General features: G+C 39.7%; 1 protein-coding gene across 1 annotated transcript in view; it reads right to left on the bottom strand.

Annotated features, from left to right (window-relative positions):
- Positions 1-4,694: 4,694 nt before the first annotated feature.
- FREM2 (FRAS1 related extracellular matrix 2) overlaps positions 4,695-24,982 on the bottom strand; it is a 143,135-nt gene continuing 122,847 nt past the window's right edge. Inside the window, exons 17-24 of the mRNA XM_005446531.3 lie at positions 22,767-22,959; positions 20,286-20,390; positions 19,067-19,194; positions 18,847-18,981; positions 13,968-14,094; positions 12,370-12,557; positions 11,319-11,465; positions 4,695-9,629 (exon numbers count right to left, since the gene is read on the bottom strand). Of these exons, the coding sequence (XP_005446588.2) occupies positions 9,117-9,629; positions 11,319-11,465; positions 12,370-12,557; positions 13,968-14,094; positions 18,847-18,981; positions 19,067-19,194; positions 20,286-20,390; positions 22,767-22,959 (1,536 nt within the window). The 3' untranslated portion in view covers positions 4,695-9,116. The remainder of the gene's footprint in view (positions 9,630-11,318; positions 11,466-12,369; positions 12,558-13,967; positions 14,095-18,846; positions 18,982-19,066; positions 19,195-20,285; positions 20,391-22,766; positions 22,960-24,982) is intronic.

Here is a 24,982-nt window from a genome sequence, read left to right as displayed (position 1 = left end):
TGACCCCAAACACCAAGAGGTGCATTCTCAGGTTTTGGCTGTGGGTCTGGCTGCTATGATTCCTTCCAGACAAATACAACTTGCATTCTGCTTCCCATTTTGTAACGCTTCATCCTTGTGATCTTACCTAAGGAATACATATAAACAAAAAAATTGTATTATATAACACAAAAACATGAACACACACAGACAAATGTACTATTTACATATATTGATATCTATTACATACTATATAAAATGCACAGGCATTATATATAACTATAGGTAAAGTTTAAAATACATATTACACAATAAAATCTCTATAAATTTGTATAATATAGCGTGTACTTGTTGCAGTCATGCTTTGAGAGCCGTTTTGTTGGAGAATAAAACTTCTCAGCCATTTCATGAGGAAACCGGGACAACGCATATTACCACAGCTGACAGTCCCAGATGGGAACTGCAGGCAATGCCTAAATGCTGCAAGAATTTTTTTTAATTATTGGCATCACACTTACTATTCATAATGATGTTATGGATGTGAAATGCATAGTTCCTAAGAAAACTGAAATCTCCTGGGGGAGAAATATCTTCCTGACACCTTCATTTTGAAAGCCAAATTGGAAAGGAAAAACCAAGCAGGGGCGCACTGAGCCAAAAGAACTCAGACAGATGCTGTTACTGGTGGTTCTGTTCCGAGCACAGTGTTGCAGGATAGGAAAACCAACACAGCTGAGGAAATAGCAATAAATGGGTGCAGCAACTGTTGCAGGAGGTGTGTGCACAAACCTGTCCAGGCTAACACCTGATAACAGAATCTGAATTTCCTGGACAAGCTGTCTAACTGTACAACTAGTTCAGAAAAAAAACCTGTCAGCAAGGGAAAGCAATTATCGAATTGCTTACATTTAGCCTGGCTACATAAAAAGCAAGATGTGGGTTCTGCCTATGAAACTCGTATTTTTTGAGATGCCAGTACAGTTAAAAGCATTTAAGTTAGCAGTTGTAGCCACGCACCACTCTGGGTACTTGCTGCAGGTGGGTTTAGGTCCCGGTGCACAGCCTGATATCTGCAGAATCACTGCAACAAACCAAGCTCTTCCTACAACCAAAATGCAGCAGGTAGGCCCTTAATCATCAGTGAAAACTTCACTTGTCTGTTGCCCTTCTGTTCAGCAACTTTTAGGTGTCTGTGCCCATTGTGATGTAGTCCATAAACAGGCTTTTTTTGGCCCTTGTCACTAAAGTTCACCTAAATTAGGATCTCAGTGGAGTTTAGGTGGAGTGAACATGGTCTACCGAGACTTGCCTCTGCAGTCTTGGGAGATGTGACACAAATGAGCGCATCCCCATGCAGCATAGTGAGTTGGTGGTTGACATTACAACCTGAAATGGAAAGTCTCCTGGGGTGCAGAGGAGCCCCGAGAGCACCTGTGCCATACTGTACACTGTGATGCATTAGGGTTGCATGGGATATTGAGGGCATCACGTGGCACCTCTGCTAAGCTCTGGGCACATGAATGTCGCTCTATGTGTGATGCATGGGCAGCTGCTGATGCCCATAAAGCCATTACAAATCTCTCTCCAGTTGATGCTCTTTGAGGATTGAAACAAATCTTTCCCTTCCTCCTTCTGGGAGTGTTGTGAGATCCTGACAACGGGAGGCCAGGAATCCTGACTCCAGGAGACTGTGCAAGGCACAGCATTAATGAGGTGGTCTGTGGCACTGTTGTGTGATGTACAGGAAGACATCTCCTGTGAAGCCAACCTCCTGACATATCAGCATAATTTTGTCCCCAAAGACAGGGGCTTTTGTTGTTCTGAACGATTAGTCAGATCCTACTCCAGCCTGTTTCACAGACTTGACGATACTGGGGACCTGTCCCTGTGGGGAACAATGTAGATTGCTGTGTTCAATCCAAGTCTCATGCCAAGAAATGGAAGATAAGCCCAGCCACATCCCCATGAGCTACTACTACTACTACTTTTAAAGAATTTGGTATTTTTGTTTCTTTCTTGCCAGGATCATTTTGGTGCCATTAGAAACATAAGAAAAAAATACATCAGTGAAAGAGACACTTGATAGCCCGAGAAATATTTTTTTTAACCTTTGGTTACAAACAGCAGAGAATAAATAAAGCATGTTCAAAAGGTAAATAAACTCAACAGTATCTTTTACCTCTGCCCCTATTTTCCTCTCTCCAGATGCTTTACCTCATTCTGGCCAGATCATAGGCACAGGATATGTGCCAGCAAGAAGCTATAGACTCATGTACCATTTCAAGCGGTCCCCAGCAGGAGGTCTAGGCAGATGTGAGGTGCAGGTAAGCCAGCTGTTAGAGACCTAGGGTGCTGACAAATGGAAACTTTCATTCCCTCTTACCCCAGTAAAAAACCTGCCAGATTACGGGTTTTGTACTTTATTTCATCAGTTCCAAGCCTGGGTCTGGCAGCTCTTTGTACAACTGTAAGGGCATGGGTGGCTCTTCTGGGTTGGGTGATCTGCCTCTGACAGAGCCCAGCAGGAGCTGTGAGGAAGACAAAGGAAAGAAGATGAACAGCTTGATTTATGTTCTGAATCATCTCAGCTGTTTCTGGTCCGGGATTTCTAAACTAGCTGTTGAAGCAAATAGTTGATTGTGACGGACTTTTCTTCCATGAATTTAACTTCTTTTTTTAGTTTGGCATACACATCATCCTTCAGTAATGAGTCTTGCAATTTTAATTTTAGGTTGGATAATTAGGTATTGCCTACTTTGTTTCATCCTTGTAGCTAGCAAATTTTTTTGGTCGAAACTGAAATATTGCAAGAAACAGTGAATACTATTTTTCCCTAATCATTGCCTACTTTGTTTCATCCTTGTAGCTAGCAAATTTTTTTGGTAGAAACTGAAATATTGCAAGAAACAGTGAATACTTTTTTTCCCTACTCATTGCCTCTATAACATCCAGGATTTAATGCACCTCTATAATACTTTCTCTTGTGTATTTCTTTCTGAGGCTGAAGAGTGGAAGAATCTTATCTATTTAATCTCGCCTTATGGGGAAGACATTCCTTACCTTTTGTCATTCTTTTTGTCATTTGCTGTCTCATTTAGTTCCATTATATGCTTTTATGGATGGGAATGCAAGAGGAAGAAAGGCAGATATTAACTTGTTATTAAAGAGGTGGGCACACCATGCACTTATCCAGAACGCTTCCTTTTGTCTTCCGTGGTAGCTCTGTTAAGAGGTTTTGCTACAAAAACGGCCAAGAAGAGGCTAGAGGTGACAATTGTTACACCTGATCTTCCAGTTGCATTAGTTTAACTGGTGCACTTTAACTGGTGACCTACAGATTTGTGCTTCACATGTAAATTAACACTCAGGAAAACTTGTATCATGAAAATGCAGGTAACAGGACAGAGCAGGAACCCAGCGCATGCCCGAGCATTGGCCGTGAACTGAAACAAGACTCATCACTTCCAAATCTTCCAGTTCCCTTCATTTTTACTGCAAGTCAGTGGTTACTTACCAAAGCAACAGTAGTGCAAGCAAAATTCTAACAGATTATCTCTTGAGATAAATAATAACACCAACACTCAAACAGCCAATCACTTGAGAGTAATTAACTGCACAGCTTTCAAAGCTAAAGCATTCAGGGGTAGGAGCTGAATTCCTTTGGTGTAGGACCTGAGTCATTCTTTTAAAAGACAGTGAGGATGCATTTAAAAACCCTGAGTCATATAAATGCTGAAATGTAACCAGCCTCGGGCTGTGGAGAAAATCATCCAGAACCTGCTGGAACATGCTTGCCCACCTTAGCAGTATCAGAATTTCACTAAGTGTCAAAATGAACGTGGACATGACTCCATCGCTGTGGATGATCTCAGAGCGGGAAATTAATGTCCTTTGATTTATTGATAGTGCTATAGTCCTGTGTCCAGATTATTCGTTTACATGATATATAGCTATTTGTCTTGGAGCAGGACAGAAACAATTCTGATCTGATTTGCCCTGGTAGAAATCACAGCACAGAGCTCACAGATAACAAGAGCGGATGGCTCAGCTCAGTCTGTGTAACTGCTAAGCGTGAAATCCGCATGAGCAAGTTTAGGTAGTAGAAGGGAACAGACAGAGCAAAGCAGGAATCACTGCCTGCTACTTTATCCTTCCTGATAGCAGTTGGTAAATATACTGTATCACTTGTGTGACTAGCCATAAGCATAGCCTTTCCGACAGGGAAGGAGGCGGGTGATTGCTTGAGTTCACACAGAAATCAGAGACCAGTGCTGCAAGTTTGCAAAGGGTGGGGTGAGAGGGGAAAGGTTCAGAGCCGCTTTTTCTTTCTGCACCATGTGTGTGTGCGCGCGTGCGTGTGTGTATACATATAACAGTTTCACCATGTCTACATCTCATAGATTTCTAACCGATACATTTGCTACTGGGAAAAAACTAATGAGCTGGCACAAGAAACAACTGACAGCAACATCAGTGCTGCAGGAACAAGAAAATTGCTTCCTGCAGGCTCACCTTCACTTGTCAATGAGTCTAGTACAATAAACCCTGCCAGCACACAGGAACATGGCAATCCAGCCCACAAAGGACTTGCAGATAGCTAGAGCTTTCTGATGGTCTGGAATGGAAAGGGAAATCCCTCTCTGAGCCATGACTGCAACCACAATGATTAAAAACCTACCCCTGCGCTGAACACTTCATGACCAGAAAGCAATCAGTTCAGGAACAAAGCAGTGAGATTTATTGCAAACACAGCAGTAAGTTTATGTTCTGTTGATGTGACAAACTAGTTTTCCTTAACACTGCGTTACTGACCCCTCTCCACAGTGTGATATTCATACACAAATTTTAGATCAGTAACCAAAACAGAAGTAGTTTTATTTTTTCATTATACAAATGCCAAATATCACAGCCATAGACATAAGCAAAAAATTGTTCCAAATAAATATGCATGGAGAGATTTTTGACAGCTTGATAACAAATTTAAACACAGTAATTATTGTATAAATGGTTTAACAAATGGTATTACTGCTAGCAGAATAAGCATCTCCAGGGAAAAGAGGATTGAATACAAAATCTGGAAATAGATTAAATATATATATATAAAATATACTCAGTTTATTGCATGGATAGATAAATATTAACATATTTGTGCACATAACTGGGAATGAGGCACTTATTCAGGTTAGTAAAACAAGGCCACTTGTTAAGTAGAAGAGAAAATGTTAATAAGCCTCCAAAACATCTTGCTGAAATCTAAAACCCTGAAGCCATAATAAAAAAAGGCATGTGTTACAGATGTATTTATAGTTCACTGAATTGTAAGAAATCCAGTTTCTTAGGAATGGGACAAATCCAGCAGGCCTTACTGAAAACGTTGGGATTTTTTTTCCAGACAGAGGACTTTGGTATCTGACTCATGAATCTCACTCATGCTTGTTCAGCTTTTCAATGTTTGCTTTGTGTTTTATTTTGTTATCACCAGTTTGCATTGTTATTTTATATATTGTTAGGAAAACGTTAGCCTGATAATCTCCATCAACCTAAACATTTTACAGACTTGTAATCAGATGCTATTCAAAACAGTGATCAAGTTGTTTATCGCGCTAAATGCTTGGCTTGTAGAACACATGGTTTTGATGTGATTTTATAAAAAGAAATAATAATAATAAAAAGATTTGCCTGCAAAGCAACTTTAATGATATTTCAGTCTGTTAAAATTCAAAAGCAGAAAAATAGCTCTACTGATAAACACCTAATTTCTGTATTATAAATATATTTTTTTTAAAACGATCTTCTCTGCTTATAAAAACCAGGCATTTTATAAATATTAAAATGTTCTATTATTTACATGTGTCCCATTTTGCTGTGGAATCAGACTGTTACTATCAAAACATGCAGGTTCTAGGAGACAGATTCTGCATTTCTCATTATCATAATTATTTCACACACAGGAAAAAAGGCAAATTTGATCTTATGTTACATTTGCAACTTAGTGGTGAACTTAAACTGAATATAAAAAGCATCTGTGGGTTAAGTCTTTGATCAATCTTGCACACATAATACATGGATCACAAAACCAGGAACTTAATTAAAAGAGTAAATTAATGTCAGGTGACTAGGGAAAAGGTCTAATGCACTGGGCACATCTTGCGGATAATTGTTTTGGGCTAGAACCCAGATTAATTAAAATAAAAGATGACTGCATGATTTTAGTAATGGAGTTTGACCCTTAGGTTGCTGCAAACATCCCTCAATTAAGCAGTCTGAATCACAGCCCTCAGAAAAACCTAGAAAAGGTAGGACAGATTCTGACCTGATTCGTTTGGTGAAAAACTGGTTAAATCTTATTAAATGAGTGAAGTGCTAACAATATAAATCCAGAGCATGAGATACCAGCATGAGTCCCTCTGTGGGCATATTCACACCGTACCATGAATCATAGCACAGCTATTCCTAGGCTAGTAGACCTCAATGTTTCTGAGCCCTTATGGCTCAGAGAGCGATTGCACAGAATTACTGGGTCAGGTCTAGCTGTACTGGCAGAGCACCACAGCCAGGCCAGGAAGCCTTTTGGATGGATTTTTCAGTTCAGAGGCAGCACTGTGTGCTTGCAGCCAGGCTGCTTTCAAGTTGGCTTTTGCTTAGCTAACTCAGATCTCTGCAGCGTGGTGCCCATAATACCAATTGCCAAGTGTATTGCAGCTGAAGAGAGTTTGGGGGCTGCCCACGCCCACCACCACAAGATAATGAATGGGAACAGGTATTCTAGCAACAGCCTCAACACCTGATTCAGATTTTGTATCTTTTATATAGTTTAGATCCATTCACAACTCCATTAACTCCAGTGCTGTTTAACAACTTTGTTGGCAACATGACAGTGGGATTGAGTGCACCCTCAGCAAGTCTGCTGATGACGCCAAGCTGTGTGGTGCAGTCAACACCCTGGAGGGGAGGGATGCCTTCCAGAGGGACCTTGACAGGCTTGAGAGGTGGGCCCGTGTGAACCTCATGAAGTTCAGCAAGGCCAAGTGTCTTGCACATGGGTCAGGTCAATCCCAAGCACAAATACAGGTTGAGTGGAGAATGGATTGATACCAGCTCTGAAGAGAAAGACTTGGTGGTGTTGAGGCTGAAAAGCTCAACATGACCCTGCAATATGCACTGGCAGCCCAGAAAGGTGACCAAATCCTGGGCTGCATAAAAAGAAGCGTGGCCAGCAGGTTGAGGGAGGTGACTGTCCTCCACTACTCTGCTCTTGTGAGACCCCACCTGCAGTACTGTGTTCAGCAATGGAGTTCCCAACATACAAGAGGAATATGGACCCGTTGGAGTGAGCCCAGAGGAGGGCCACAAACATGATCAGAGGGCTGGAGCACCTCTCTTATGAAGACAGGCTGAGAGAGTTGGGGTTGTTCAGCCTGGAGAAGAGAAGGTACCAGGGAGACTTTATAGCAACCTTCCAGTACCTAAAGGGGGCCTACAAGAAAGCTGGAGAGGGGCATTTACAAGGTTGTACAGGGACAGGACAATGGGGAATGGCTTTCAATGTAAAGAGGGTAGATTTAGATTGGACATAAGGAAGAAATTCTTCACTGTGAGGGTGGTGAGGCACTGGCATGGGTTGCCCAGAGAAGCTGTGGCTGCCCCATCCCTGGCAATGCTCAAGGCCAGGCTGGATGGGGCTTTGAGCAGCCTGTTCTGGTGGAAGGTGTCCCTGCCCATGGCAGGGGGGTTGGAACGAGATGATCTTTAAGGTCCTTTCCAACCCAAACTGTTCAATGACTCTATGACTTGAAAGGACTTACTCATCTATAATGTTAGTGTGACAAATGGGACTATCTGTCCTGAAGGTTATATAGCTTTCATAGCCAAGCATTTGGCAGGATTTCTTTTGGGACAGAACAGGTCCTGTCTGGATAAGAACTGACATGGGACACAGCTGATCAAAATTTCTGTGGGACATGATGGTATTTAAATCAAGAACACTGAGAGAAAACTAGAGTTACTCTTGCAAGAGTAGTTACTCATTAAAAAATGCCCAACAATGCCCCAGCATGTTTGTCAAGATGTGCTGTGATTATGCAGTAATAAATACTACTTGATTCTATCAAATGTTAATGTTTTTTTCACTTTGTTGCCATTTAATATGGCAATTGACAATCACATGCTGGATTCAGTATCGTGATTCCTAGGCTCAGTTCAGGCAGAACCTTGTCCTCTGCATTTTGAATCTAACTCTATCATCTTCTCTAGGTGCTGAAATACTAATGTTTGCATTTCCCAGCTGTGGATATGCACTAAGAAATGTAATTTACTTTACAACACTTCCATGATCCATTATAAACTTAAGAGGACATAAGTGTCCAGTTTCTGTGAAAAATGATTTTTTTTTCTGGATTTGTTGCATTCTTTGGCTTTATATAAACATAAATAAGAAAAAAATGTCTCAGATTAAATAGATGAATAAGAATTTGCAGAAAAGAGTAGGTATTACATCCTGTGACATGCAACTGTTTATAATGCCATGCTGTCTAATCTAGCTGTCTTTTGAAAAAAAATTCAGTTACACATAAGTAAAAAAAAAAATAATAAAAAAATCACTGGTATAGCTTAAGTGAAGTCAAACGCTTATAGGAGGAGGATTCATGCCTAAGGCATTTCATCACCTTTCAGACTAATTGTCGACACTGAATATTTTGTGAGAAACAGTACAAAATATAAAGGGTGTAAGGATTCCTCCTCTCAAGTATTTTGTGTTTCTAAAGAAACAGATTTCCTCTCTTATTGTAGACAGGATATATAGCACCTTTGGATACTTTTTATGAAATGTCAGAAAATACAAAAAGAAAACAAAATTCTCTCCCTTACAATGCAGTTCCTTGAATTGCTGCTTAAAATTAGTGCATGATACAGGGACATCAGGATTACCTTTCGTGCAAAGTGGGAGATTCAGTATGGATTCTTCTATTGTTGATAATGGCAGCAAGAGTTCAGTATGAAAAATTTCAAGTACACCTAGAAGCATATGAACTCTTTATTCCTCATCAGTCACTGTGATCTGCTGCTAGCAAAGTGCAGTTCAAGGTTTTTTTATGAGGCACTCTGGAGACTCTGGCTTGAATCCTGCAGTCTTGGAATCAAACCTCTGAGCTGTCACTGGTGTAATTATACGGTAGCATCATTGGTTCATTGCTGCCTGACTCCTTTGTGGCTTCCTTCTTCTCAGAATTTTGTTTCCATTTTAGCAGCAAAACAATGGTTGCAATCAAGCAGATGGCAAGGAAAACGGCAGCAGCTCCACCAATGATTGTGACTACGCTGACCCCTTCACTTTGGTTATTCAGTTCTCTGGGGAGAATGCCATTGACTGCAATCTCCCGTTGAGGAACCTGTTTCTTGCTGGTGCGATCTAGTGCTATGTGCTGTATATTTGTTCCTCTGTTGTTCTCTACACCAATGTCTTTTGCGAGTTCTGGGTCTTGCTCAGCTGCCCTCTTCTGACGTCTCTGTGTGGATGCTCCAGGGCTCCCACCACTAAAGAGCAAGTGGTACTGGTGCTCCACGCTTCTTTTGCCAATTCCACGGTTAGCATTCTCTTTTGAACGTACAGTGTAGATTGTATGGACATACCACTCCCTACCCAAAGACACCTAGAAAGACAAATACTTTTTTTTGTATTTAAACACAGACATGCCCAACCTGGACAGCACTATACACAGAGGAATTCAATCACTGTTCCGAGCTGATTGTCTGGACAAATATTTTTAAAATCATGCACAGATAACCCACCTCTATGTGCCAATGTGCATCAGAAGAGTCATGTTTTCTGCCAAGATTTTAAGAGGGGGTAGTCTCCACTCCTCTCCATGGCCAGACTCTATGGCTATCAGGTACAGATGAAGAACCATAGCTTTGGCTTTTTTTGGTACTGTTAGTGCCAATGGCTGTACAAAGAACCTCAGCTGTAGACAGGCTGCAGAAAAGGACCGTCTAGGTCCAACCTGCCAGCTAACTAGGCCCTGGCTGTGGCTCTGTTTCCATCTTAATATAAGAAAACAGTTTTTTACTGTGAGGATGGTTGAACATGGGAATAGGGAGGCTGTGGAGTCTCCATCTTTGGAGATGGAGACATTGAAAATCCAACTGGACATGGTCCTGGGGCAACCTGCTCTAGGTGGCCTGCTCTGAGCAGAGGGTTGGAACAGGCAGTTTCCAGAGGTCCCTGACAACCTCATCCATTCTGTGATTGCACGATTCCCTGCCATCTGTGTGAGATGATGCTATCTCCCTTTAATTTGTCTTGTCTTTTCTGAATACATAATAAATCTGGCCTCCACAAAGTCCAGTGGGATTCTCTGAATACTATCTTAAAGCTGCTGGCTGATAATTTCAGTGGTTGAGTCCAAGTCCTGTTATTCTAAGAAATAACACATTTTCTATTTTACTCTTGTTTTTCCAAGTCTTTCTCAGGATATTCTGTTGTTCCTTCATATTCTCATTCTTTTGAGAGAATGAGGATCAAAAATCACAGCATTATTGGAAATGGATTCTTCATATAAAAAATGAGATTTCATTTTCAGGGAGGCAAATTATGAAACCCTTTTTACATTGGTAAGTAGGCTGTTCTCTTAAATACTCCACTGCTTACAATGAGACCATTAATACTGAAGGGGTCAGGAGCAGGATTAAAGTCTCCTCAATATTTTTTCTACTAAATTTATACACTGGAGTTTTGCATGTAGTTTTGCAAATACTAAAGAGACAAATAACGAATAGACAATTCCTAGCTGAGTTATATAGATTAAAGGGGTCAATGCACACTGTTGAAGGATTATATTTAATTAAACAGTAGTTGCACCCTTTAGTTGTCAGTTTCTAGGCTTTCCAGTGCTTAGATGTTTCACAATGTGCAAGTTCTCAAGAAAAGAATTGCACAGAAAATGCTGAGTATCAAACTAGATTTTGATGAAGTTCACTATAAATGCTTATGATTCTTTTATTTTTTGTCATTCACAAGTGAGATGGGAAGCAATAAAACAATGCTGTGTAACAAGAAACTTAGCAAGTTCTTAGAAGAAATGCATAAGAATCATCTATATAATTTTGGGCTAGACTGTGGAATTAAGCAAAAGGAAAGCATAGTATCCCCACAGAAATCTTTTAATAACTGCTACAAATTTTTTATCTATGAATTTTTAAGCATTTATAATCCTGTTTGACTGTCATGGGAATCAGAATAAATCTTTCTGTTGGCTTCAATATGACTTACCGTTAACAATGCTTACACAGGAAGCCTTTCTTGGTTCAGTACTCTTGCTACTAAGCTACAGAAATCATACCTGAAATAGAGGAGTTGAATCTACTTTAAATCCATCAGAGCCTGGCTGTTTAACTAATGGAATTGCTTCAGGATCATCTATTGCAAGTTTTGCATTAAAAAGCAGATTTCCAAAGCTTGTGGCTTGCGTCTCCGGTTGAGCTTTGTCCTACATGATCACGGAAGGAAAAAAAGTTTGTAAAACACAGATTCATTTATTCTAGGGAAAACAGTTCTAATATTTATACACAATGTAAAAATTGTGTAATTTACACATTCTATTTTATGCAATCTGGTGTAATATCAAAAGAAAAGACATGAGAAGCAGTTGTGGTCACATCTGACTTGTACTAACTTCTATTTAATCTCTTGCCTGAAGGCGTTTTTGTTGAAATATGAGGGAGAAACACTAGGGAACAAACTTAGCTACATTTCTGAAATAAAAAAGATATATAAATGTGGTATGAAATAAAAGTAAGACTCTATTTCTCAGTTTAAAGAAGCTACCTCTCATTTCTATTAACAGTCATTCATACAAATTAAATAATCATCTTACTTAAAGTTAACTCTCTAAAAGTTGGGCATCAGGTCTGTAGTCATCTAGGCTTACTCTAGAATTATTTTCACAAGGGAAATCACATCAGGAATTCTAAGCCAGCTTTAGAGTTATCTTTCTTTGCCTATTGACTACAGAGGCATCCTGGATGACTAACTTTACATTATACACTACATTTTGGAAGCCTAAAGATGAAACAAATTCCAATCCTTAACCTGCACATGTCCTAAGACTCTCTCTATGGTCAATGGCTATAGACAATGCAGAGCAAGAGTCTATTTTGGGATTCTAACTTAGGCCAAACTCTAAATGATTAAAGTCCCCAAAAGAATTAAGAGTAGAACCAGGAGGAAGAAAGGTACAGTACTGCCTTGATCAGTTCATATTAGTCTGGAGCTCAAGTCAAAAATTTGGTGCCATTGAGAATATTTTAAAGAATAGTTGGTTTTGGATAAAAAAGAAGTTAGAAAAAAATTAAAAATATATATTTGCATCCTCCCAGAATTAGAACACTTACCACAATCTTAAACCTGTACAGAAGGGATGGAGAATCAGCAAGGCACCCATATTCAGTGTTGGATGGGTTGTATTTGGGTACATATCCATCAGCTCCTGTGCACAGGAAAACCTTCTCGATGCTACAGTAGAAAGAATCACCCAGATTCTGCACTGGATCCACCATCACCCGGCCATATATGATATCACCTGTAAACAGTGTACACAGTTCACATCCTATTACCCTGGAGCATTTAGCACAGTACTAAGCCTGAGTTAATAAACCTAGCCAAGAAGCTTAGTGCAGTGCAATATGATTATGATTATATCCAAAGACACCTTGCTACCCAGCTTCCCCTGTAGGGGTGTGTTAAAGGCTGTAATCACAGGGCACACTCTTCCACGCACTCTGGGCCATGTGATAGCAGTAGGAGGCCATTTGCTGTCGCTGTAGCCTGAACCACTTCAGGGGCTGCTTTAATTCTGGGCTATACTGGGTTCTTCATTCAAGAGGTGACTTAAATAATTATGTACATTATGTACAACTCTGTATCAGATCAGGGTGTAAGTTTTGGCCTCCTGACAATGCACTTTGTTGAAGAGATGGGGTTTTTTATGTCAGTAGGATCCTGTTTACACTGAATAAGAGTTTGTTTATAGTTGGTCAGACTGGCATACTGTACAAGGGAAATAAACATTATGAAAAGTCATAGAGACATTTTCTGAGATTTGGCTCCCTACTGTGTAACTGCATTTCAGCTGTCTGATAATGTTTAAGATAAGACATGCTTGCCAGACCTGTACAAATAACCTGGGCCGTTGCTATGCAGGCAAGGAAAGTGTACTGTGTGCAGTGGTCAGATACATATGACAGAAAGTGGTTGGGAAGGCTGAGAATCTGGAGAAGGAAAGGAGAGATATTGTGTTGCTTTTACAACAATTTGGAGCAACTGTAAGGGAGACCAGATACCTGCTGTACTGTGCAAGAGTGTGCAAGTACTGAGACTGTGCAAATACAACACAAAAGACAGTCATGCATTCAAGGTGCTGGCACTCTACGCAAAAGAGGCACGTGAGGAAAGCAGAGGAATGAAATGACTGCTTAGGTCCACCGACAAATGTGTCAACTGACTCAATCTTTCCAACCTCAGCCCACTCAGTGGAGGACAGGGGGAAGGGAGAAAGCCTTGATGAAAGCACTGTTCAGTAGCAGCCAAAACATTAGCATGTTATCAACCTTGTTCTAGCCACAGATGCATAGCATGGCACCGTAGTGGCTGCTAATAAGAAAGTTAACTCCATCCCAGCCAGACCTAGTACACTCAAATGCAACACAGACTGTATAATATTCACTTATCAGCTAGGAATGTTCTTCATATCAGCCAACATTTATAAAGTGCTCAGTTTATGGGAAAAGGTACCAGCACTGTAACCCTCAGACACACCAGTTTCAGTGCAGAGTGGCCAACAACTCTGATGTAAATGGCCAGGTTGGAAAGGCAAATGCAAAAGAACACAAGCAACAAGCCCAAACCCTTGCTCCTATCTTGTTTTGACTGAAACAGGACCCTGATAGTGTGGAACACACATTAAACATGCATGAGGTGTGCACAATTGTACCTTCTGAGAAAGCAACATCACTTTCTTGCCCAAAGCCCATTGAGCCATCAGATAGCCAAAGTGTCTTTTTGGAGAGGAGGAACATCTGGGTATTCAAGCTGAACTCAGCCGCCACTGGATCACTGACCTAAAACACAACAACATAAGGCTCTTCAACAAGCATTGTTTAAAGACTCTTAAAATACAGCATGACTTTCTCCCAATGTACATTATTCATCAGCTCCCCAGATCTACATGCAATAATACAGTTTAACCAAAAAACTTCTTTGTATTAGACCTATACTGTGATATATTTTACATGCATACAACCTTTGAGTTATCTGCCTCTGTGATATTTGATAGTATTCTAGGTTAGCTTCTTTCCACCTCATTTTTCCAGGTCCCAGCCAAAAAGGTGCCCAGGGCAACTGATGTGTAGGGGTAACATAAGGAAAATATTTCCCTCAATAACTTGTCTCCATCTGACTCATCACAGCCTGTTTTCTCTATCCCATTTTCATTCTTACATCCAAGTCTCACCTCTGCTACTGATCCTCTACCAATTATTTCAAAGTACACATTGCTGAGGATTTAGTTGCAAGTGTCAGTTCTTCTGATGTGCTGCAGGATATCAGATCATGCATGTGAAAATGCACCAAACCATGTGAACATCTTTTTATGTTAATATTTATCTTTATATATTTGACACAGTTATCTATGGTTCCTCTTTGATTACATTACAAGAATAAAATAAATTAATACTGTCAGCAGCAGGTTCTCATTGGGCCATATAACATTAAGTCAGAAGGCAAACTATACAGGGACATGGCATAATAAAAGGGTAAGTATATAGTCAACAGAAGAACTAGGGAGAGCCCAGAGTTCAAAAAGATGCAGTGTACTTGAGAAACCAATATGGAAGATGCACACATTTTAAAAAAAAAAAACCAAAACAAAACAAACAAGAGGTCACTAAAATAAAAAAATACTGACACATATATGTATATTTATGTATACATATGTAGATGTGTGTGGAAAGGAAGTAAGGAAAACAGAAAAGAAAACAGTCTTGCCAGCGCATGGACAAGGGACTGATGGAATGAGATATAACAGTACCAACAGAAACTACTGCTGCAAGTTATACAGCTAACACATTTATTCTTCTTCAAATCCCTTTTTCACAACAGGTTTATCCCAAATTATCAAAGCAACAGAATTTGTCAAGAAGAATGTATAGCTGAAATAGATTTTACACCCACTGCTACCCTTCAGAAAAAGGAACCCTACCCCCATAGCCTTTTCACAGAAAAAAATAATTTAAAAAATCATTTCCATTCTCTTGGAATGCTTCCTTCTTAATGCCTGGGATTCAGGCCCACAGCTTCAAAAATCTGACTGGCACAACAGGTTTCCAGCTGTGGTTCTGAAAAAGAATCAAGCATGGCCTCATCAAGCTCTTCCTGGGCAGAGTAAATGTCCACTGAATAGGAAACAAGAAGTGTGTGTTCAGCTAAAGGCTCCGCACTTCAGCCTCACAGCTTACAAGAATGGTAAGAGCAATGGCATGGGTAAATACCATGCACGTAGCTATGAACACATCTTTTAGGCATCCTATTCTAAGCTATTAATTTTATTTCTGTTTTATGTGTAAGTCTCAGTACTGCCAGTGGCCGACATAGCTGTTATTTATGACAGTAGTTTAAATGTAATTATTTTCATATGCATTGGAGCCATTTTAAACAAGAGTTCTTAAAAAATAATCTGTGAGGACCTGCTGGGTGAGATGAGTACTGTCACTTTATTTGCTTATTTTCTATGCACATCAAGCCTCATATGGATGACTTGGGGACAATGCAGGTCACTCATGGTAGACATCCCCACCTCCATGGGACTAAAGCCCATGAGATACTTGGTACCTCAAGAAGCAGAGAATTCTTGCGATTGCTCCATCCCAGGGCTGCAAGTATCTTGACTAAGGAAGTGCTACTGTCAGGAAATAGTCATGTACATTTAAAGAAAGGAGATGCTGAAAGGACTGGGATAAAGCAGAGCTTTGTGGTTGAATGCTGTTTGTGTTCAGGAAATTCCAGAGAGAGACAGTAGTAATACAAACCTCACTAGGGTTCCAGGCTACCCGTTTCCCTCTTCAGGGGCCACAGAGAAAAGAAAAAGGAGATGGGCAGATACATACTAAAGAAGGAAATGTAGAACCAAAATCTCTAGAGTGGAGACACCAAATATATTGCCTTCTTGATGTTTGATCCTTAAAATGGCCCCTCACTCATGAACAGTGAAAACAATTGTGAAGAAAATAAGAACAAAAAGTTTTCAAGAAAATGAAAAGCCTCATGTTAAAAAGCCCAAGAAGATAATTCAGTACAGCAGCTGGAGCACTAGACCAAGAATTGGGAGAAACAACTGTTCTGCCCCATGACTTCATCATTAGGCTTTACAGCCAAAGTCATTTTGGTCCAGTTATGACACCTGCGCTCACTGACTTCATCGAAACATATAATGGTTTGGGTTGGAGGGCACCTTTAAAGATCATCTAGCCCAATCCCCCTGCCATGGGCATAGACACCTTCCTCTACAATCAGGCTGTGCAAAGCCCCATCCAGCCTGGCCTTGAACACTTCCAGGGATGGGGCATCCACAGCTTCTTTGAGTAACCTGTTCCAGTGTTTCATCACCCTTATAGTGAATAATTTCTTCATTATGTGCAACCTGAATCTACCCTCTTTCAGTTGCCCCTTGCCTTGTTACTATAGCACTTGGTCTCTGGTTTTCTTATAAGCCCCCTTTACATATTGGGAGGCCACAACAAGGTCTCCTTGTCTCACTCTCTTCTTCAGACTGAACAAACCCAACACTCTCAGCCTTTCCTTAGAGGAGAGATATTCCAGCCCTCTGACCATTTTGAGGCCCTTCTCCGGATCCACTCTAACACGTCCATGTCTTTCTTGCACTGGAGACACCCCAGACTGGATGGGCCTGTGCAAAGTATGAGGTGTTGCCTAGTCTAAGGACCAGTGTCACAGTCTGACCATTCATGTTCACTTCTCTGTCTCTTGTTCCTTATTTCTAAAACAGTGGATACCAATGCTTATTCAGTTTTGCAGAATAACTAGAAGATCTTAGAGGTGAAGTGCTAGATATTGTCTACTGAATTTGTGCTACTGTACTGCTGTAATTGCTGCTTATTTGGGACCTGCTTTCAGTCCACATAGTCTTTCAATCTATGATGGAAGGGAACAATATTATGGGCCACAGAATCTCCTGAATTCCTTTTCCTATGGTATCTCAAGAAAAAGAGCTGGTCTTGGTTTGAAAATTATTGGTGATGGAGGACTAACTGGCCACAGTCCTTGGCGATTATGACACTGCTGCAATTTTGCACCTTATCCCTATTTTCAACTGATGTACCTGAAACTTCCATGTACTGTATTATTAAAGCTTTATCTGATATAATAACCCCTATAGTATCCATTTATTTGTTCCAAGGTAGTTCTTAGTTTTATTCATAGTTCTTAGCCATAGACTTCTTCCAGGTAAGAGTTAGGTCTCTTGCTAGGCTACTTTGCCCATTTTGCAATGATTTTTGCGGCTTTTATGAATTTTCTTTGAATTATCAACATCTTGTTTATACTAGGACCTCACACAAGCTCTGGTTTAGCATTGCTGTGAATTGCTTTAGAGTTCCTAGAAGCAGATTGGAAATCCCAGACAAAAGCTGAAGTGCTGAACTAGTATAAATTCCCATCACTCCCTCCATTCAAACTTTTTCAAAATGTTTTGCTAATTAACTCTGAGAAGGCAGGTTTCCTGTCAGATCATGTATCATCTCTCTGCTTCGCCAGGACTTAATGCCATATCAGGAATCATCTGTTCTCCCATAGCTGGCATAGTGTCAAATGAAAGCATAAAGACTGCATACATTCTCTTGTGTACTCCGGCTAATTCAACAGAAAAGTGATTGTGTATCCCTGACTGATCTGGATCGGATTTATACCATAAGATGACCTAATGGCACACATCTATACTATTAATGAGCATGAAACCACAGCCACACTATTCCAGTATTAGTTGTACTGGCTCCAAACAACAGAAATGATACAACTTCCTCCTTACACACCCGAAGGTTATGCTAGCCCTTTTTATAAGACTGTAAACTGGCAGTTTATTTTCTGCTAACTATCCAACATGACCCTCAGATTTTTTCCAGTCAATGCTTTCTCAGCAGAGTCCATATTTTGTTCCCAGCTACAGAGCTTTACAGCTGGGCTTTGTGAAAGGTATGCTGTTTTGCCTGTTCCCATGTTCCCATATGATCCATACTGCTACCTACGGCTGCAATTTGTCTCACTCTTGTGACTCTTAAAGCTAAGCATTTTAGCAGTGCTGGCTGTCTACACTTCCTTTATAGTCAGTGAAGGAAGTCCCGCCTTAGGCATGAATTAATCTCCCTCTGGAGGTCCCACCAGAGAACTAGCTCTGATCTTTGTGTCAGATTAAAACCTTATGATAACATTTATGTTTTCCTAATTATGTGATAAAACTATTTCATACCAAAGCCAACAGACAAGTAAATAATTCCCAAGGTTAGTTCATATCACGGTATCTCCCAAACCAATGTCAATGAGCTTCCTATCAGCTATCAAAGATTGGCCGTGCATTGAGGACAAAAAAACATTTATACCCATGTTACTATATTAGCCTTTACCAGTTGGGCAAAACTGGTTAAACAGCAGAGGGGGAGCATGTGCAGTCCCACCAATTTTGGAACTGGTTTGTTTAAAAGCAAGTAAATTAAGGTTCTAGTACTATCATTGTAAGACCAACAAAGGCAATTTTGGTAACAAACTGAAAAGGAAACATGATGAAGGTATCATTGTGATGGTACCTGCTGGAAACGGATATCCAAATCGAATGTGATCGGCTCTCTAGGATTGCAGATAACTGGTAGGTTGTACTCCTGATGTGGAGCAGTGGTACAAGCTATCAGCTTCACAGTGTATGTTCCAGAATAGTCTCGAACCTGAAAAGAGAGAGAAAGCTGTTCCACCAGCACCCTAACTAACAGGTTGGGGCAACAGAAGGCAGAGTGAAGGCTGAGGTCTTACCGCAAAATCTGAAACAAAGCTCCACTGCTGTACTGGCTGGTTGTACGTTGGCTCACTTCGGATGAGGCTGAGGCTAAATGTCAGGCCTGGGTGATCAGCTGACATAACCATGGAAATTAGAGATGAAGCTAGAAACATGTCAAGAGACAGATTTGTCACCTTTAGTGTTTCACTGCAAACTCTCAGAGCCTGAAAAACATTCCCAATAATTCATAAAACACGCCATAGTTGATGTTAATATATTTACAGGGCACTTGGTTTTATTAACTGAAACTAACAAAATCAATTACAGTCAACACAGCCGGGTTGGGCCACATAACCAGAACTGTCTGAAGATTAACAGGCAGGCAAAAGTGGAATGGCAAAGATCTATATTCCCTCCTGTTTTAAACTTGGAATGTCAGCCCAGGGAACACAAAATAATTTCTCTTAGTAATGTAACTCTTTTGGCTCTACCTGATAGGCAAAACCTAACACACTAGAGGACAGCTGCGGAAAAGTAGAAGCACTATGAAGGAGTTTTACAGGTCAATAAAACTGAATTAAACTAGAAAAGATTTCTTAAAATTATTTTTCCCCCTTCTCATTATTGTTCAGCAGATTTAATTTAGTTAATCTTTTCCATGGCCAGCATTCATGGTCAGATTTATATCTGTAGACAGCCTTACACCTGTGATTATTCTGAATAAAGGCAGTGGGGTTTAAACAGATTAAATTGCAGGATCAGGTCCTCAGCAATGACTAATTGAATGGCAGTGAGAATATTTTATTAACAGAGTGATACAATGCTCATACAAAACCTTTTCTTACTCTCTGAAAAAGGTCTAGATAACCTACAAAGGCTTCAAGTTAGAAAAGACATTTTAATACTAAGTTCCTAGGGCAACATCAGTAAATAGGTAATCATAGCTTTTAGATTAAAAACATGTATTTATAGATCCCCAGTGGACAGAATGGCCTAGATGTTCTTTTTTCATGAATCGGGCTCTTGATCAAGAATATCTCTGTTTTCCATCAGATTAATGCATATTCTATTAAGTTTGACAATCTGAATACAGTCATCAGTGACAAGAAAGTAATCCAAAGTAGAGGGAAAATCCTTATCTGAAGAGAACAGTACATAAAAAATTCAGGTTTCAGTAGCAGAAATAAGAAAAATTAATAGTATAAAATCTGGGAGAGATTTTTATAATACTGCTAAAATATAGATTATGCTTACCAGGATGGGACATCACAAACAGGCCATGAAACCGGGCTTCAGTCTTGAAGTTGACAACCAAGCGCCCCTCTTCACTGATACGCATGCTGGTTGGGTACAGGGAACCTGGCAGAAGAAGCCAATTTGCAAAGTTTATTCCTCTTGCAGATGACAAATAAAATACACTCCTGTGAAACACCAGCCCCACTCTTTCGTTTCCACTTAATCATGTCAGTTGTCTGGGAGGGGGCCTGCTGCTACCTTACGAGCTGACCCAAGATTCTTCTCCAACGAGAATTTACACAGTGGGGCCTAGAGTTTTCACAATGCTTCAGCTCTCCAAAGCACATACAGAACCTCCTGGCAAAACCATGGTGTTACACATTATCACGGACCCACACAGCTGCTCTAGTAGGCTGAGGAATGTCCACAGCACAGTGTGCTTGTGTTCAGGCAGCAGCATGGTCAGCTGCAAGGGAGTTCTATAGAAGGAAGAATACTTTTGTTTTCATAAGGTACTCAGGCTGACTCCTGCCAATGAAAGCTGCATCAGAGATACTCTTTAATCAGTGCCTCCCTATCTATTGTCCCAAGGCAGCACCCCTCAGCATTTAGTTGTAGCAGTTGGTTGTGGCTTCCATGGCAATCTGTTTGAGGGTGCTTGATTTTGTGAAACTCATTCTGACAGGCTTTGCATTGCTGGCAATTTCTGGCATGAATCCGGCTCAAAACACAGGCCTAATGTTTCCTAATTTCAGGTTACAAGGTCTTGTTTATATGTCAGAATTGGTTTAGTGCTGTAGCTTGCAGCCAAGTCCCTTTTTCTCTGCAGTTCTGCAAAGCTTCAGAGTTCAGGCATTTCCTCCAGTGCCCCCTTACAGCCAGCCAGTGATGGGCCCTCACTCTGCTTGCAAGGAGCAAGAAGGAAACGGGAATGTTCCTCCATGAATGTGTCAGCAAGCTAACATACTCACCAATATGAATGTATACCACCCACACAAAATCATCTGTATCAATCAAATGTATTGGTACATTAAATATATATATATATATGTATGTATGTATGTATGCATGTATGAATTATTGCTTTAGAAGACCTGGACTGATTTACAGTTTTATGTAGAATTTAAGTAGAGCAATTATATATAACCAGAGGTATGGAAATAAACTGGAAACTAGTTAACCCCTCTCTGCCTGGAAAAAACTGCTGCTCATTGTGCAAGGCTGCGGAGTCAGAAAATACTGCCCAGATCAGATTGGGATTTGTTAAGGGTCTATCCTTTGCTACCTTGCTGTGTTTATCATCTGTTTTGTGCTGGCTGTTTTCAAAGGGAGCTGCCAAAGTCCAGCATCTCCATCAGCTGGCCATCAGCTTCTTAAACAAAGAAACAAAATACTTAAAGCATCAAAGACAGGAAAATGGTGGCATAGATGCACCACATAACTGCTAAGGCTGAGGATTAGACCTCGTTGTTATTCAGTGACTAATACATCATATGATTTGTGTCATGTGGTTTATTCTTTAGGCATGGCATGACATGTGCTTCATTCTTCATGCACTGTAGATTCCCCTTGCCACTCCTGATTTCCTGCTTTTAACATGAAGACAGAAATTACATAGCAATGACTTCTGTAGTTCATATACAAAGTCTGCAGAAACAAAAGATGGTTTTATGTTCACTGGAGTCCTGATACTGTATAAGCGTACATACATAATTATAGCCAGTGCCTGTATTCTACCTTAGGCTGAGACAGATATGGAACACCTGAAGCTTAATGCTGGGAAACACTAAGTAAATTTACATAAATAGAACAAAGCAGCATATAGGTGTAACTATAAACTTTAATCTTTCACAGACATCTGTATGTCACTATTTTAAAAACATAAATTAACTTTTTGCAAAGATAAATTCTGTAATGATAGAGTTTGATTTGTTGACTAGTTATAGTCACAAACATTTATTGACAGTATCTATCACATTTAAAGAATGTTTCACAGTTTATTACTCTAACACATAGGACAGGTTATTATACCCTTTATATATTTCTGTATATTTCAAATATTTCACAATTCATGTTTTCAAAACATCAAAGGTTTCTGAAACGGCACATTCATGTCCAGAAAAAAATACCGCAGAAAAATATCAATTGTTTTTCATTGAAGTGCAAGCATCTTGTATGGTGACAGAATATGAACACGTAGTGAACCTTGAAGTTCTGAGTAGAAATAGATGTTTTAATTTCTCCACATGTACTTCAAACATAACAAAACATTTATCTTTCTTTGCAATAAAAGAACTGATGTCAACTTTACATGGTTTTCATAAACACCCCAGCAGAGAACTGAGTCCTAGGAAATGACAGTTTGCAACTGATAATAAATTATATACTTTCTGGGGGCTTTTTAAAGTATTAGAATGATTGAAAAAAACATCCTACTGTGTGCAAACTATACTCTTAGTAAAAGAAGACGAGTTGGATGAAAAGAAAACCAGCAACTACCTTGGAGCTCTGCTTCAGGTGGGCTACCGATCCCATCCTTCCACAGGATGGCAGTGTCATACACAAAAGTCAACCGGAGCTCCGACTGCAGGTCGAAATGCTGCCAGCCTCCTACACCCACCGGAGAGTGGAAAACGTAGGAGACGTACAAGGGGACCCTAAGCGTGACATAGGACTGCACTAGGTTGAGAACCTATAAAAAGGAAAATTATTTATTTAGGTTAGTGGTCATGAAAGGCAACATTGCACAGGTAATCCAAATGCAAGAGAAAGAGAAGACGCAACTTGAAATAAATATTGTGACTGAATCAAATTCTCTTATTTTGCAAATTGCAGATGAAGTCCAAACCACCACATTTCAATGTATTTCACCTGAGCTTACATCTCCTCAAGATCCATTTTTGTATTTCAAACTAAATATGTGTTCTGATAAAACATAAACCTCTCAATTTTGACTCATTTTTATTCAGGTTTTTAAAGTACATAAGCAACATGGCAACAAATGAAGGTTTTAGAAATTTTTGAAATATCCTTTTGCATTTGCTCTATACTTGTGCCTTAACCAACTCTTTTGCTTACAGTCTTACATTACTATCTTCTAAGAAGCTCTTCTGGAAGACCCTGAATTTGCTCAGATGTCATTGCAAGACTGATTCCTTGGACTGTACTTACTCATCTAGAACTATTTCTTCCTTTGTGCATGGACAGTAGCTAACACTCCATGCAAACACACAAATCATACCATTTATCACTGTCTGGAAGAAGTAAAAATAATATTCAAGTTGATATAGATTTAAAACCAGACCCTTTATGCATATATTGTGAAAAACAATAGCACTGTATTTAGTTATTACCAGCCAGAGAATTATATATTCTTCTCATATATAGATGAAAAAAGACAAGAGCAACAGTGTCAGTAAACTGTCACCTCTTAAGATAACTCTTACATGATATGTGGATCTAAATTTTTCTGAAGAGACTTTGAAACTACGGTTTGTTAAAAATACCTTTTCATTCACATCTCTCTGATTAGAAATGTGCAATCTAGATCAATTTAGAGCATTCTGGATTTTCTTAGAAAGCCACGGAAGGAAAGGCATTGAGATCATTTCCCGGTGGAAAACTTTTCAAAGGCATAAATGGTGTTCAACTCTCATTTATTTCCGATAGAAATTCCATACATAAATTTGTATTTGAACATTTCCCTGGAGTGATTACTTTACAAGCTTCTAAAGAGTGTTTTGCACTATCAAAAAACTCCAGCATTCAAAGTACTTTACAATCTGTGTAATAAACAAACTGTTTCTGGGTTCACACAGTGCCGTGTCAGGGGGCTGAATGTCCATTACTTTACAGCTGGTTTACATTTCCAAATGCCAGACAAAACTTTCAGTAACACTATGAAACCACAAATTTACTGCCAGCACTGAGTGAACACTCTGAGCTAATTAAGGAGTTCATTATGGCAAATGTTCATAGCTGCCACAACTCACTTCCACGCATGACACTCCTTGATCTACACACTATGCTACCAAACCCTTTCCACTGACATTGTTTGCATTGTTCCATACAATGTGCTAGCCCTTAGACAGCAGACAAACTGGAAACACAGAGTGTCATGCAGTAAAGCAGCCTGGTAGATAATATGAGAAGCTACAGTAAGAGATTATTTTCTATTAATGTTTGTTGGTTTTACAGAAACACAATCAAGAGCTTCTATTTGGAACAAAACAAGAGGGTTTACTTCTCTATATGTATTTGATGACAAATCAAAGTTAGACAAATATATTATTCTTTAGGCCTATTTAAGCTGCAAGTTTATCTTTGGGAAACCTGCACAAATATCTCAGCAGTTACTTAAGACAATTTGCTAAATTGTTCCAAATAACAACACAGAATTCTCACTTTATTAAAAAAAAAAATATATATATATAGCTATGACGCAACTCTAAGTGCATCATGGTTTGCCCTTAATTCAGGAGTAACCTCAAACATTTGTCATTTCCTGGAACAGTATCAAGAACTGAACACATTTGCTAGTATAACAAATGTGTTGCTATTGAAAAGTCATCCCAGACAAACTGTCGTCTTTTCTCTGTGTGTTTTTGTTCTACATCTGCATGTTGTACAGTAAGAATTACACATTGAAGTCAAAGACCTGAAGTTCAGCTTGTTTATGAGGAAGAGACAAAGGTACATGATTTAATGTATGTCCA

Source organism: Falco cherrug, chromosome 2 (genome assembly GCF_023634085.1).
Source record: "Falco cherrug isolate bFalChe1 chromosome 2, bFalChe1.pri, whole genome shotgun sequence".
Lineage (NCBI taxonomy): Eukaryota > Metazoa > Chordata > Aves > Falconiformes > Falconidae > Falco > Falco cherrug.
Note: the sequence above shows the minus strand (reverse complement) of the source record. Positions and strands in the feature narration are given on the sequence as shown.